Source organism: Magnolia sinica, chromosome 8 (assembly GCF_029962835.1).
Source record: "Magnolia sinica isolate HGM2019 chromosome 8, MsV1, whole genome shotgun sequence".
NCBI classification, from domain to species: Eukaryota; Viridiplantae; Streptophyta; class Magnoliopsida; order Magnoliales; family Magnoliaceae; genus Magnolia; species Magnolia sinica.
The window spans coordinates 1,732,945-1,745,720 of record NC_080580.1 but is presented as its reverse complement, the minus strand read 5'-3'; the positions used below and the strand labels follow the sequence as shown (position 1 = coordinate 1,745,720).

At 39.8% G+C, this 12,776-nt stretch overlaps 1 protein-coding gene and 1 non-coding gene across 4 annotated transcripts; both read left to right on the top strand.

The window, feature by feature from the left end:
* The first annotated feature begins 798 nt into the window (after positions 1-798).
* On the top strand, positions 799-11,437 carry LOC131252563 (ATP-dependent (S)-NAD(P)H-hydrate dehydratase). Of its 3 annotated transcripts, XM_058253180.1 has the most exons (12): positions 799-942; positions 2,774-3,059; positions 5,082-5,158; positions 5,718-5,827; positions 5,914-6,028; positions 8,119-8,181; positions 8,628-8,791; positions 8,868-8,929; positions 9,542-9,608; positions 10,916-10,978; positions 11,102-11,230; positions 11,305-11,437. In XM_058253180.1, the coding sequence occupies exons 2-12, from the start codon at positions 2,789-2,791 to the stop codon at positions 11,330-11,332; spliced, it is 1,149 nt and encodes a 382-aa protein (XP_058109163.1). In that variant the 5' UTR covers positions 799-942; positions 2,774-2,788; the 3' UTR covers positions 11,333-11,437. The 3 variants fall into 3 exon arrangements, 2 of the variants coding, with proteins under 2 accessions (XP_058109163.1, XP_058109164.1); XM_058253181.1 differs by lacking the exon at positions 8,119-8,181; XR_009174550.1 differs by lacking the exons at positions 11,102-11,230; positions 11,305-11,437 and having other exon boundaries at positions 9,542-9,725; positions 10,916-10,974.
* On the top strand, positions 10,016-10,220 carry LOC131254409 (U2 spliceosomal RNA). The gene has a single exon (XR_009175524.1). It is a non-coding gene; the product is annotated as a U2 spliceosomal RNA (small nuclear RNA).
* Positions 11,438-12,776: the final 1,339 nt, after the last annotated feature.

Genomic DNA, 12,776 nt, shown 5'->3' with positions numbered 1-12,776 from the left:
ACTGATGAAAACTTTCCATGGCCCAGTGATGTTTATTTGTCATCCAACCTGTTCATAAGATCAGACGGACATAGATGAAGGGAAAACACAAATATCAGCTTAATATAAAACTTCTTTAGCCCTTAATAATTTTTCAACTGTAGATGTTCAATTCACACCGTTTCCAGTGGTCTGCTCCACTGAGGATTGGATACACTCCATTTTTGCGTTAAAACCGTAAAATTATCTGTCAAAAGAGATGGACGGGGTGGATGAAATGCATGAATGACATTTGGGCCCACAAAGTTCACTCAGTACACTAAGTGTACTGAGTTAAGTTACTCAGTAAGCAATCCGCTTTCGTAGATCAAAGGCTTTAGTGGACCACACCATAGATAACAGTGGGGATTGCCTACGGCTGAAAACCTCCTGTGAGCCTTAGAAGCTTTGGTGTAGTCCACTGAAGGCTTCAACCTACTTACTTTCCAGGCTCATGCCCTAGAATGATATTTCAAAATAGATGAACGGCCTGATAAATTCCCACAGATCCATTGACAGGACCGTCCGTCTCTAGCCATGTCCTGGTAGGGTGCGACCCAAACCACGAACCATCCCGCACGGGCAAGTTAACTGCCCTCACCCAATGAGAATGCTCCACGTAGGGGCCTTAGCTAACAAGCTGTTAACCGGATCTCAGCCAAGCCGCGCCCATGGAGGCGGGAGTTGAGAAAATTGTACACGTCTCGTGATGACAATGAAATCCTGTATCTGCGAACAAGAGTCCACAAACCGGTGTATGAAGTCCCGTAGGTTGTCAGAGTAGCAAATAACTCGCCTTCTTTCCTCATCCTCTTTTGTTCTACCAACTCTCCGAAAGCGGTGTGGAGCAGAGCTCGATCCAGAGAAACTCCAACCGATATATCAATTCGCATTTCAACCCGATCCGGAGAAAGTGTCGTAACGGTGCGTATACTCTTATGTTGAAATTCGAGTGTGTGGCAACCATGGCCACTTTCACACGTGTCTTTTCCGCATGGTAGCTCATGAGAGAGAGAGAGAGAGAGAGATTTCAATTCAATCGGGATTTTGAAAAGATGATCGTTTGGAGGGTTTTCAATTTCCAGGAATTTGCAAGCCACCCTCCCAACAAGAATTCAGTAATGGCCTTTTGCTGGAATCCATTTCTAAACCTTAACTTTTTCAGCCTGCCGGACACAAGGATTTGCCTCTGGAATTGGAATTACTAGCTGTCAAAAGACCCTTAAAATGATAGTAATAGCAATTTGGAGAGAGCGCTTGTGTTTCCCATCAAAACAAGAATCAAACCCCTAATCGCAATTCCATGCCTTTAAAATCGCTTGAGACTTGAAATGATGGTAACAGCAATTTGGGGGTACTCAGTCCGCTTTGGTCATTTGCAGTTTAGTGGAGTGATTTATCAAAATTAAATTCTAATGGATGTCCAAACACTACCACTATCAATTTCCATTGAACATAAATCATAGAAATGGTATAAAAACACAATCATGTTAGTCTGCAGATTTCATTATATAATGCATGAAAACGGCTTCGAGATGACAGGAAGTTGGATTGGGCTGGTTTAAACAGGTTGGACTGGCTGATTTGAAGTTTCAAACCGGTAGAAAGACCCTTGAATTGCAATATTGTGAATTTCGTTATCTTGTTGCTGGGCGTTTGTTTACTCCGTGTAGAGATTCAATTGCCTTTCCCTTAATGTGTCTCTGCAGTATCTATCTGTTGGTTATAAAAAAAAAAATCTGACATGTTTTTGATAGGAGATGGGCTGGGCCAGTTACCCATTGAAGGTGAAGTGGTCATGTCGTTGTCACCTGATATGGGTTTAATTGATGGATTTTGTTTTATGTTTGAAACCTGCCATTTTCTTTGGATTCTTTTACACCCATGACTCAAACTGCATGTCGTTATTTTATCAAAACTGATATGATACATTTTTTTATGTATCACCGATATGATATGGGCCTATTCAACCAAAATTCACATGATACATACTGATACATGCCGTTTTTGGAGCCGGATATGTTCTCTGACACCTATATTTTGAACCCTTGTTTATAACATTTGCATATTATTTTCACATCTGGCACTTAGAAGCTTTCTTTCTTTTTTTTACCTTTTTTTTTTTTAAGTTCAAATTAGATAGCTTGGTAATTCAATGCTCCTAGACTCATCAATAGACTTGGAATGCAAATGAGTTGACTTGGCTTCGTCCTAGTCTGAGTGGTTATCTCAAATTTGATTTCATTAAAAGTAGGTGTACTTGAAGCAGGAAAAAAAAAAAGCCGGTGGAGTTGATTACCAATTGGGGCTTTTTTAATTAAGTCTGAGAGTTTTCACTGACATGGTTGATTGAACTCGGAAAACAAAAGTCCATTTTATAAATAATTCATGCCTAACTGACTTCACTCAAAATTACTTTATATAATGCCATTTGGATAACTCAGTCTTACTCCCATAAAAGAGTAAGGCCTTTCAGTTCAATTGTTCAGTGACATCATTGAATGAAAACCCTTTTGAAAATTATTAAAATAATTTAGACTGTTGAGAGTTTGTCTTGGTATTTCAACTTGGCTGTAATATTTTAAGTCATTGCATTTTGGGCTATTTTCTGTTTTTCTTTCCCTTTTTCACCTAGTGGAAGCATGCTAAGTTTCTTTCATGTCAAAAATGTTTTGTTGTCAGATGCTGCAGCTTGGATGATGCTTTATGGTGAATAGCTTTGGATTTGACTAATTACAGATGCTATTTTGTTCAGGTTGAAGTGAAGGGCATGCACCCTTCAAATGCGTTGCCTAAACATGACATTAATCATTACTTGAACTTATTGGATAGCCCAAACCATTGTATGTTGGCTTCCTCGCCTATTGTTAGAAGACAGCAGTTCTTGATAAGGTCTCTAAGAGGACACCACAATCGAACCAATATGGAAAGAACACTGGAAACAAAATGTGCAAATGGGACTGCTGCTGAAGCTGATGCTGAGAATATTTTAAGGAGAATTACTCCCGCCCTTGACCCAAGTCGGCATAAAGGCCAGGCGGGTATGCTTTCATTCGAGTATTAATTTCAATTATATATGTTTCTATTTGGATGAGATTATAAACAAAGAATTCTGAAATGTAGCTTGTAGTTTTATATAATGGAATGGTTTGGTCATGTTGTTAATTCGTCCTTCTAGCTCAGTGGTTCTTATTTTTCTGTTTAAAGCAAGGCCACATACAAAATGGTGTAGTCATGTACCACCACAATGCATTGATGATAGAAGTGAGTTCTACAACACAACTAACTTCATGCAAAGTTCTCATTTGACTCAAATTTCTAGCAACATGGTTCTTCTTTTTTTGTGTATGAGGTATTCCTACCTTTTTAGCTGACCCCGATTAGTGGGACACGGCTTAAGATAATGATGATGTGGTATTCCTACTTTTTAATTGGTTGTAGAAGCGTCCGTGAAATCGGATTTTTTTTAGATGTAGGAGTTTTTTAGGAGTGCGAATTAAAATATCTTTCATTGGTCAAAAGTGGAAATGACATGCACAGGTGGTTGGTGGGAAATAGTAGCATGGAGTTCACCAATATTCACCGAACAGCTCTACCATGTCAACACAATCATGTGCAGCAATGCACTTTACCCCAATAACTATGCAGTACCCAAAATGGGAAATTTGTGAAAGGTAAGGTCTGGAGATGCAATTACAATCAAGCTTGCTAAGCACGATAGAAAAAATAAACAGTTAAGAAAGAAAATATAAGATTAGAGCACATTTGACGGGAAAAAAAAAAAGACATTAACATTCAATGGCAAGGATCTTCCAGTCTGGGGATTGTTTATTCATATACAATGCATAGCAGGAGCTGGAATAACAACAGTTTGGATCACTGAACCATGTGCCCCACTTGTACAAACTGAAAACCTAAGTATTGTGTATAATTTGCAGTGCAATACTTTGATTTCTTCAGCATCATGCATATAATATAATACTTTGCATACTGGGGTCTATAATGGTAACTTCTTTTCTTATAGGTACTCTGGCCCAAACCCGGGACCTGTCTATAGAAAGAATTTCATTTCATATATAAATTACAATTTGTGTTCATACATGTTGAAGGCTCTAGAAGGGCAAGGGGAGGGCCCAAAAAGAAGTGGGTGGAGGTATTAAGGAAAGACTTGATGACCTATGCTCTAACTGAAGTTATGGCCCTTGATAGAGTGGAATGGCATAACAGTATTCATGTAGCTAACCCCAATTAATTGAGATAAGGTTTAGATTATGGTGATGATATAAATTGCAATGTGGATTCATATATAAAACTTTAATCCATACATTTAGTATATACACTGGAGTGACCCACACAGATCCTAACCCCAGCTTACCACACGTCAGAGTAAGTAGCATACTGTGTACCCGTTTGCATACCATGTCAAGGAGCCACCCTCGATCCAGGCAACCTTGCACATGACACCATCTTCCTTCATAATATCTTGCATAGAATGTACTCATGACACAATAATCTTTATTCCCTTTTTCGTAAGTTGATTTTGTAGAGAAGCTACAAGAAACAGAATGTAAATACATTTGGCTAACTTTAAGCAGCATGTGGATTACTTTGCAAAATTAGAAATTAGAACATAACAGCATAAATTATGGAGATTTCAGTTGAGAAGAAGAGAAAAAACCAAGAGAAGATATTGGGGATCTCAGAAGAAACTTAAAGTGGAATTTGCAGAATGTTGACACAAAATAGGGAAAGATTGGACATTTCCTCAACCTTGAGAATAATGTGGTCATAACTCTAAAAATCATAATAATTGGTGAACATTTTGAATGGATTTGTCATGGTGAGTGCTGAGATATGCAGCATGATCAACAGATATTCCTGCTTTTTTCCCCCCAAGTTTTTTCCTACTTGGAGAATTTAATTTTCCATATACTGCATTATTATGAACCCTAACTGTTCAGTAAACATTCACTTCCACTTTGTAACAATCTTTTCTTGTTTTCTTGAACAAATAAGGGTAGATGTGTATTTCATGTCACTTATTCATAACTAAATATTTGCAGGGAAGATAGCTGTTTTTGGAGGATGTCGCGAATACACAGGTGCTCCATATTTCGCCGCTATATCAGCCTTAAAAATTGTTAGTATTCTTTGACTTTTAATTCTTCTATCATATTCATCTTTATCTTTCCTGATTTGAATAGGGAGAAACGCTAAGTCAAGTGAGAAGAGATTGAAGAGGCGATTTGTGACACACATGCCAATTTGGCTCATATGTGCTGGTCCACTTGTCAGGTGGGGGCCACTGTAAACATTCCCTGGATGAAAAAATCAAGAGGGCCCACACATCAGGTGGGCCACATGTGTAAATTGAATAAAGACCATAAGCTATCTTTCTTCTTACTGCTACTTTTACTCATTTGGCCCTCAGCTGACCTGATGAGTGGACCAGTCTGTGTTTTCTAGACTAGGATATGTTGATGGTGAACCCCACATGACGGCTGTTTCAGATTCAGTGCACGCCTGCGCCACATTGGCATGTCTCCCACAAATGGCCTCATCCACCCCTCACGTGAACTACCGTAGCCTATGTTCTTTTGTGTGGAGTATTTTTAGCTAACTGTTACCTTGTAGAATGTAAGATTATATGTTGTTGTTCGCGAATAAAGGTGTTTAGTAGACCACCGTGTCTCATGCAGGGTGCAGACTTGTCACATGTTTTTTGTACAAAAGATGCTGGGGCAGTTATAAAAAGTTATAGTCCCGAGTTGATTGTGCACCCTCTGCTAGAAGAATCATACAGTGTCAGGTGGACTTATTTGTCTGGACCTTTTGAATATCTTATATTCTTGATCCTCTAGCAGGGCACTGATTGTCATGAAAGAATTGATTCAGGGATGATGAAAAAGCTTCAGTCTCTAGCAAGGTTCTTTACGAAGTTGGTAAATGGATGGAAAGATTTGATTGTATTGTTGTTGGCCCAGGCCTTGGGAGGGACCCTTTTCTTCTGGTGCGATCTTGTTACTTGATAATGAATCTAAATGCTTTAAATTCTGCCTTCATATGCTATCAAAGTAGCGGGAAAGTGGAAAATAGGAAGGGTTTTCAGGCAAGTTTAGATTGATTTTATCCAGGGGCACACTCTAGTGGTACTGTTTCCACTGTAAGCTACAGTGATACTGGGCAGATGTGGGGCCATCAGTCCACGGTAAAAATTGGGAGGAAGGCCACCCTTAATTTGTGTGGAGGGCCCACCATGTTGTGTATATGGAATCTAGGCCATTCCAACCCTTCATCCGGCCTTGAAGAAGGGTCAAAAAAATACTAAGGCAAAACAATTCAGGTGGGCCCCTTTGCAAATCAAGGGTGGGCATTCTATCTCACATTTTCCCTGTTTTGTGGCCCACTTGAGTGTCGGATCAGGCTGGTTTTTGGCATCTGGCCGTAGTATCATATGACCCTTGTGATGGGTGGGTTGGTGACCTGAATATGTCATGGGAGCCCACATCTTCCCGGTGCCATCGTAAGCTTACAATGGTACTGGTTCTAGTGCATCACTTTTATCAAACTGTTCTCATCTTTCATATTACTGCTACTCCTGATGCAAATCTGGCAATTACTTTTTCTTTATAACCTATGTGACTTGAATGCGGACATGTCTTTGTAGGACAAGGACTAATGGTGTTAGGCATAGATCTTGGAAAACTCTACAAACTGCATATTTGTATGTTATAAGATAAAGGTCTTATTTCTTACAATTAATGAGATAACAAGTTAAAAATATCATCTTGCGTGATCAAAGGAAAAAAAAGGATTAGAAAAGAGGCGGGGGGCTGGGGAGGGGGTGGGGCACTGAAAGAGAATGCTAGAATATGAGATTGGTACTCACGAGAGCAAAATGACATGTGGAGAAGGTTATACAACGAATGTTTTTAGAAGAGTTGGAAACTGCAATTTGAAAAGTTGAGAGGAGAAAAGGAGGCAAAGGAATAGGGAGAGTGTGTGACTGGGATTGGGTGGAATGGATGAGGGAGAATTGGCAGAAAGATGGTTGTTATTATTGCCATTTTCATCACAATCTATTAAAATTTTCGAAAGAACTCACCAAGGGCTTCTTTGGATGGTGGGAAAAGAAAACTGTACTGATTATATCCAATGATGATTTTCCAAGATTACTCATGAGCATGGATTCCCGTGGATTCCATTTTAGGGGTCTTGTTTGGATAATAAGTGGAAATCCAAATAAAGCTTTCCCCAATTTGATTATGGTGTATTGGTAATGACTACATCTTGAAGTGCAATGTTTCCTTTGTCATCCAGACAAGGTAAAACATCCCATCGTGGGAAAAGTCATCTGCTTTCCTTTCTTTTCCCACATTCCAAACAGGCCCCAAAAGATTAAAGAGGGGGCAAAAACCCTGTAATCATAGGAAGGCTTTTTGGTCCAAGGTAAAGTTTTTTAACTTCTTATTGGTTGTAAGCATTGTTCCGAGTGTCCTCAATATTATCAATAACATCCCCGATATTATCAATACCTCCAGCCCGGCAATACTGATAAGACTAGTAGTATGAGATATTCCAGTTATCGGCAATATATTGCTAAGTATCACCAATGTATTACCAATATTTGCATTCGTGTAAATTCCAGGAGTCACTTGTATTGCCAGCGTATAGGTGATATTTCGATAATATCGCCAATGTATCGATATCACCAAAAATCTGTTTATTAAAACTAATTTCATTTCAATTTTTTTATGGTTGCATGGTTGCATTGTGAAATACATGTTTGTATGTTTGTACATGTATGCATATACTGTTATTCATAGAAAAAGCATTATACTGTTATCCTATGAAGATGTCTTCAAGAACATTTTTGTACTTCTATTGTCAGGTGTATGTACAATCTATATTAGTGCAACTAATTGAAAAGTTCCCTTTGCATCCCATTCTTTTTATCTTTGGTCCCCTTGTAGGTTTTCCCCGAGATTATCTTCTTTTGCAATTTCATGTTCTACCAAAGATTTTTGCAGTTCTTTGTCTTGCACATCCTATTCCACTTGTCTTAAAAAAGAGGTTATAACTCTTGCTCAACTTTTCTAGGGCTGTGTGAGTGAAATCATGAAGCTTGCACGACAATCTAACACTCCAATTGTCATTGATGGGGTATGTCCTTTGCAAGAGTACCAATGAGTATGAGACAATTCAAGCAGTCAATCAGTCCCCTTCCATTTGTGAATTCATTTTGGGGCTTTACTCCAATGTATGTTTGCGACAAACTATTACCCTGTGGCAAGTCATCCCTGATACATATGGCATACATGCATATTGAAGCAGACGCATCAAAATTGTGGGCCCCATCATGGATGGGTGTAGCTCAGAAATTGCACTGACAGGATGATCTCAGCCTTCTGATCGGTGTTCATCAAGTGTCCATTCAAAAGAACTTGGTCAACTACCAAAATGAGTTGGTTATGATCGTCCAATTGGTTTGGTTTTCGGGCTCAATGTATCTGATGAGTTGTCAATAAGCGACAGTTTGTGGCCAATGCGCATTGGTGGCTGCCCCTTAGTTTGTTTCATAATGCAGAATCTCTGAATGATTTATGCAGGATGGTCTCTTTCTTGTCACAAACAATCTTGACCTGGTTAAAGGATATCCCTTGGCTGTCCTAACTCCGAATGTGAACGAGTATAAGCGCTTGATCCAAAAAGTGCTTGATTGTGAAGTGAATGATCAAGATGCTCCTCAGCAATTACTATCCCTTGCAGGACGGTAATTATTCCCTATCTGTATGGTCTCTTTTCCTTTGAGCATAAGAGCTGAAATCAAATGGGTTCTGTTTGGTCAGGATTGGTGGTGCAACCATACTAAGGAAAGGGAAGTCCGACCTTATCAGTGATGGTGAAACAGGTTCGGAATTATATGATTGAATCTCTATTTTCTTGATGATGTATTTGACATTTCTCTCCTAAGGATCTGTTAATTACTCAAAACTATGACATTTTTGTTTTAGAAGGTCTCAAGTCCAACCAGTTGGACCACAAGTTATGGTCCACCCAGCTGATAACTTCCAACCTTTCTTGTGCGCAAGTCATCCAATCTGACCAATAGGTTGGCCTAACCATGTGGATTGCCTAATGCAAAAATCAGCCACATCCACTCATCGAGTGGACTACTTGTATTTTTTTCTATTTATCAATGGCTAGTCATTGCTTTCCATGGTATGGCCCACTTGATGAGTCGATGGGACTGATTTTTGCACTGGGTGATCCACTTTTGTTGAAAAACTATTGGAAGGGTTGGATGTTGTCTTTACTTAATAGGTTGGAAGTTATCTGTTGGGTAGACCATAACTTTGTGGTTCAACTAGTTGGACTTGTGACCACCTCTTTATTCAATTGTTACGGTTTTTTTTTTTTTTTTTTTTTTTTTACCTATACCTTGTGTGCTAGCATGTGCATCCATCATTTACTGTACTTTTTGGAGTGTGACATTATTGTTATGATTCACTGCTTTATGCAGTCACTATGGTGAGCATGTATGGATCTCCTCGACGTTGTGGTGGCCAAGGTGATATCCTTTCCGGAAGGTTTGTCATTGTTTGATTGCTTCTTACCATAGTTTTAAAGACTCGAGTTGAGATCCAGCTGGGTCGGGTTGACTCAAAGTGTCGGATCCAACTCGACTTGATGTTTAATAATTAAAGGTGGGTATTTTATTACTAATAATAGAAGCTTGAATTATATGAATATAAAAACCAATGTTGATGGGAAAAAGGCCAATGTTGATGTGAGACATTATGAATATGTCCATTCAAGGACAATGAAAGCATTTGTTATAGTGTGGATTATTAGAAAATATAATCTACTCATCCAAAATTTCTAGGTTCCTTGCCAAAGAGCCCTGAGAATAGTTTTTGAAACTTCATTTTCGTTCTTGAATAATCTGTGAAGTTTCTGATTTTTGTAGTTTTCAGATTTACCAAGTCCTGGTTTGTTACCTTTCTCAGCCTTTTGGCTAAGATTCAGTGTAGTTTATCTTCTTGTCAGTTCAAATATCTGATACGTGGGCCATTGGCCCACCATCATGACCATTGTCATTATCATCTAAGCCCTGTCCCAGCTAATTGGGGTTGGCCAACATTATCACCTGGGCCATTGGCCCACATGATATTACATTAATTCTTGTGGGAGAAGGCCCGCCTGGGTAGCTTGGTGGTCATGTTTTACCCATGCGTTGTACTGCTGGGACTGGGTGGGCCCGGCATGCGGACGTCCTTGTTTACTATTAGTGTAAGTTTTATTCTTCTTCTGTGCTAACTTTTTTTTTTTTTAATGAGAATAGTTATTTGATCCTCGCATGAGGATACAATCCTCCTGCCTGGAGTTTGTAGGAGTGGAGCTCATGGTTCAGTGATTGGCTGTTTGCCTAATGTCTCCACTGTAGATGTACCATGCCCCAAACTTATCCTTAATGTGACAATTCTGGCTCTTCTATCAGTGGTGATTAGTGGTCTGCAAGAAAATAGACAGTTAATTATTTTATTTTTTTTAAAAAAAAAACACAAGAAGAAGAGAACACATAAAGCAATAGTTACCTTTCTACAGAAGAAGAACAGAGCTTGGGCTGCTAGAATCTCCGAATCTGGGAGGCCTTTCACAATGAGGTCCATCAGATAAATGGCCTGGATCCCCAAACAATGGGCCCTGTTTACCCAAACTCACAGTTCAAGGGTCCTTCACATATCCATGGCAGAGGATCACCTAATTTCTCTCATTATGAACATATAGAACTTGAGGGCGACTCAACAATTCTCACATTGAACATTTATAAGTTTCTGTAATTACACTCGCATACTTATCTTCTGAAAACTGAATTTCATCCATGGAATGCCAGTGTTGCGTTATTTTCATCTTGGGCGAGACAGCAAACTTCAGCAACAGATGATTCCAGTAACAGGTTACCTCCTATCACCATGCCATTCTCTTGATAATAGAATCTCTTGCGATTATGCTTTTGCTTGTTTTTCTTTATATTCCCTGGTGTGATTTTGATGATTATGTGATTGTGTTGCTGGGCAAGTCCACGGAATCCAATGGTCTTGGGGTGTATAGCCGGTTCTTCACTCCTCAGGAAGGCTGCCTCGCTTGCTTTCATGAATAAGAAACGTGCAACCCTCACAACAGATATCATCGAGTACTTGGGTAAAAGGTGGTGATCTCTCACATGAGACTAGTTTCATGAGGAAATTTATTTGCTTCTAAATGTTATTTTTCTTGTTGCAGTTTGGAGGATATATGCCCTGCCAGCTGATGTTTACTAGTTTTGGGTCACAAGGTAATGGATTTAGAACGGCTCTAAACATGAAAATATTTAAATATTTATGTTTTTAAGTAGAAAGAGCGGTTATTTCCTCTCTCTCTCTCTCTCTCTCTCTCTCTCTCTCTCTCTCGGGCTGATGTTCGGCCTGGCTCAGGCCAAGCCCTATATATATACAGTTGAGCCAAGCTGGGGCCAGCCCAGGCCAGGTTTGGACTTATATTCAACAATCCGGGCCAGGTTAGGTTAACTCTCTTGGTCCAGTTCCATTCCTTTGGACCTCCAAGGCATTAATTAATGTTAATAAATGGGATGGAGAGAAGGGGTGGGTTCCACCATAGTGTTGATGTGAAACCCACCCCAAATGCCAAGTGTGGCACCTCATGTTAGGGTTGGGGACTAAAAATCAGCCCCATCCATGTTTCAAGTGGACCACACAATCAAAAAAATGTAAAGGACAATACTCAACCTCCAAACTATTTCCCTTTATACGGCCCACTTGAACAACGGATGGGGCTGATGTTTTGGCCTGAGGCCTAAGTTTTGGTTTGGAATCTAATTATTGAAGTTATTATCATCATGGTGGTTCCTGTATCCTGTAAATATCCAGGGCGAACATCTCTCCCTCAATTGTTTCCCTTGGTGTTTGGTGTGGCCCACATGAATTACGGGTTAGCTCAGTTTTTTTTTACCATGGGCCTAATGTAGGATTTCACATCAAATAGTCAGAGTAAATTTCACATGCACATCAAGGCGGGCCTTTGAAAAATTGAGGGTGAGCCATCCAAGGAGTCATTTTACATACAATTGTCTTTTGGAAAAAGGGGTCCGTGCTTAGATTGGGCTCCACCTTGGTGTTGATGTAAAATCCACCGTCTATCAGGTATGTCATATCATGTAAGGTTCATGGCCCAAAAATCAGCCCCAATGGTAATTCTAGTGGGCCCACACAATTTGAACAGTATACAGGGCAAGGCTCATCCTCCTAACTGTGCCCTTGGTATGGCCCACTTGAATCACAGATGGGCCTATTTTCAGGCCCATGCCTACATATTGATGTGACATCTAATGGTTGGAGTAGATTTTATATAATTATCATCATGGGCCTTATAATAACCAAGGGAGGACGTCTCTGTCGCAAATTTTCCCTTGGTGTGACCCATCTTAATTACAAGCCTGGCATTTTCACTACACATCTAATGGTTGGAGTAGATCTCATAAACACATAATAGTTGGCCCCTTAAAAAATTGAGGTATGCACCCCTTTATGAACAAACTTTGTTTCGACCGAACCTAGGCAGGGCTTGGATTGGACCTGTATAGAAGTTCTGGTCCGGGCATGAGCTGAACTAATAAGGCCCATCTTGGACCTAGGCTAGGTTTGGGCTTAGGTTAAAGGTGCGGGTTGGGCTTGGACAAAACTCGGCCTGGGCCACTG

Bases quoted from the DNA above. Each gene is read 5' to 3' on its own strand.
- LOC131252563 (XM_058253180.1), top strand. From the start codon at position 2,789: ATGCACCCTTCAAATGCGTTGCCTAAACATGACATTAATCATTACTTG. The intron at 8,182-8,627 runs GTATGTCCTTTG...TGATTTATGCAG, and splicing joins CTCCAATTGTCATTGATGGG to GATGGTCTCTTTCTTGTCAC. The intron at 11,231-11,304 runs GTGGTGATCTCT...TTCTTGTTGCAG, and splicing joins ATCGAGTACTTGGGTAAAAG to TTTGGAGGATATATGCCCTG.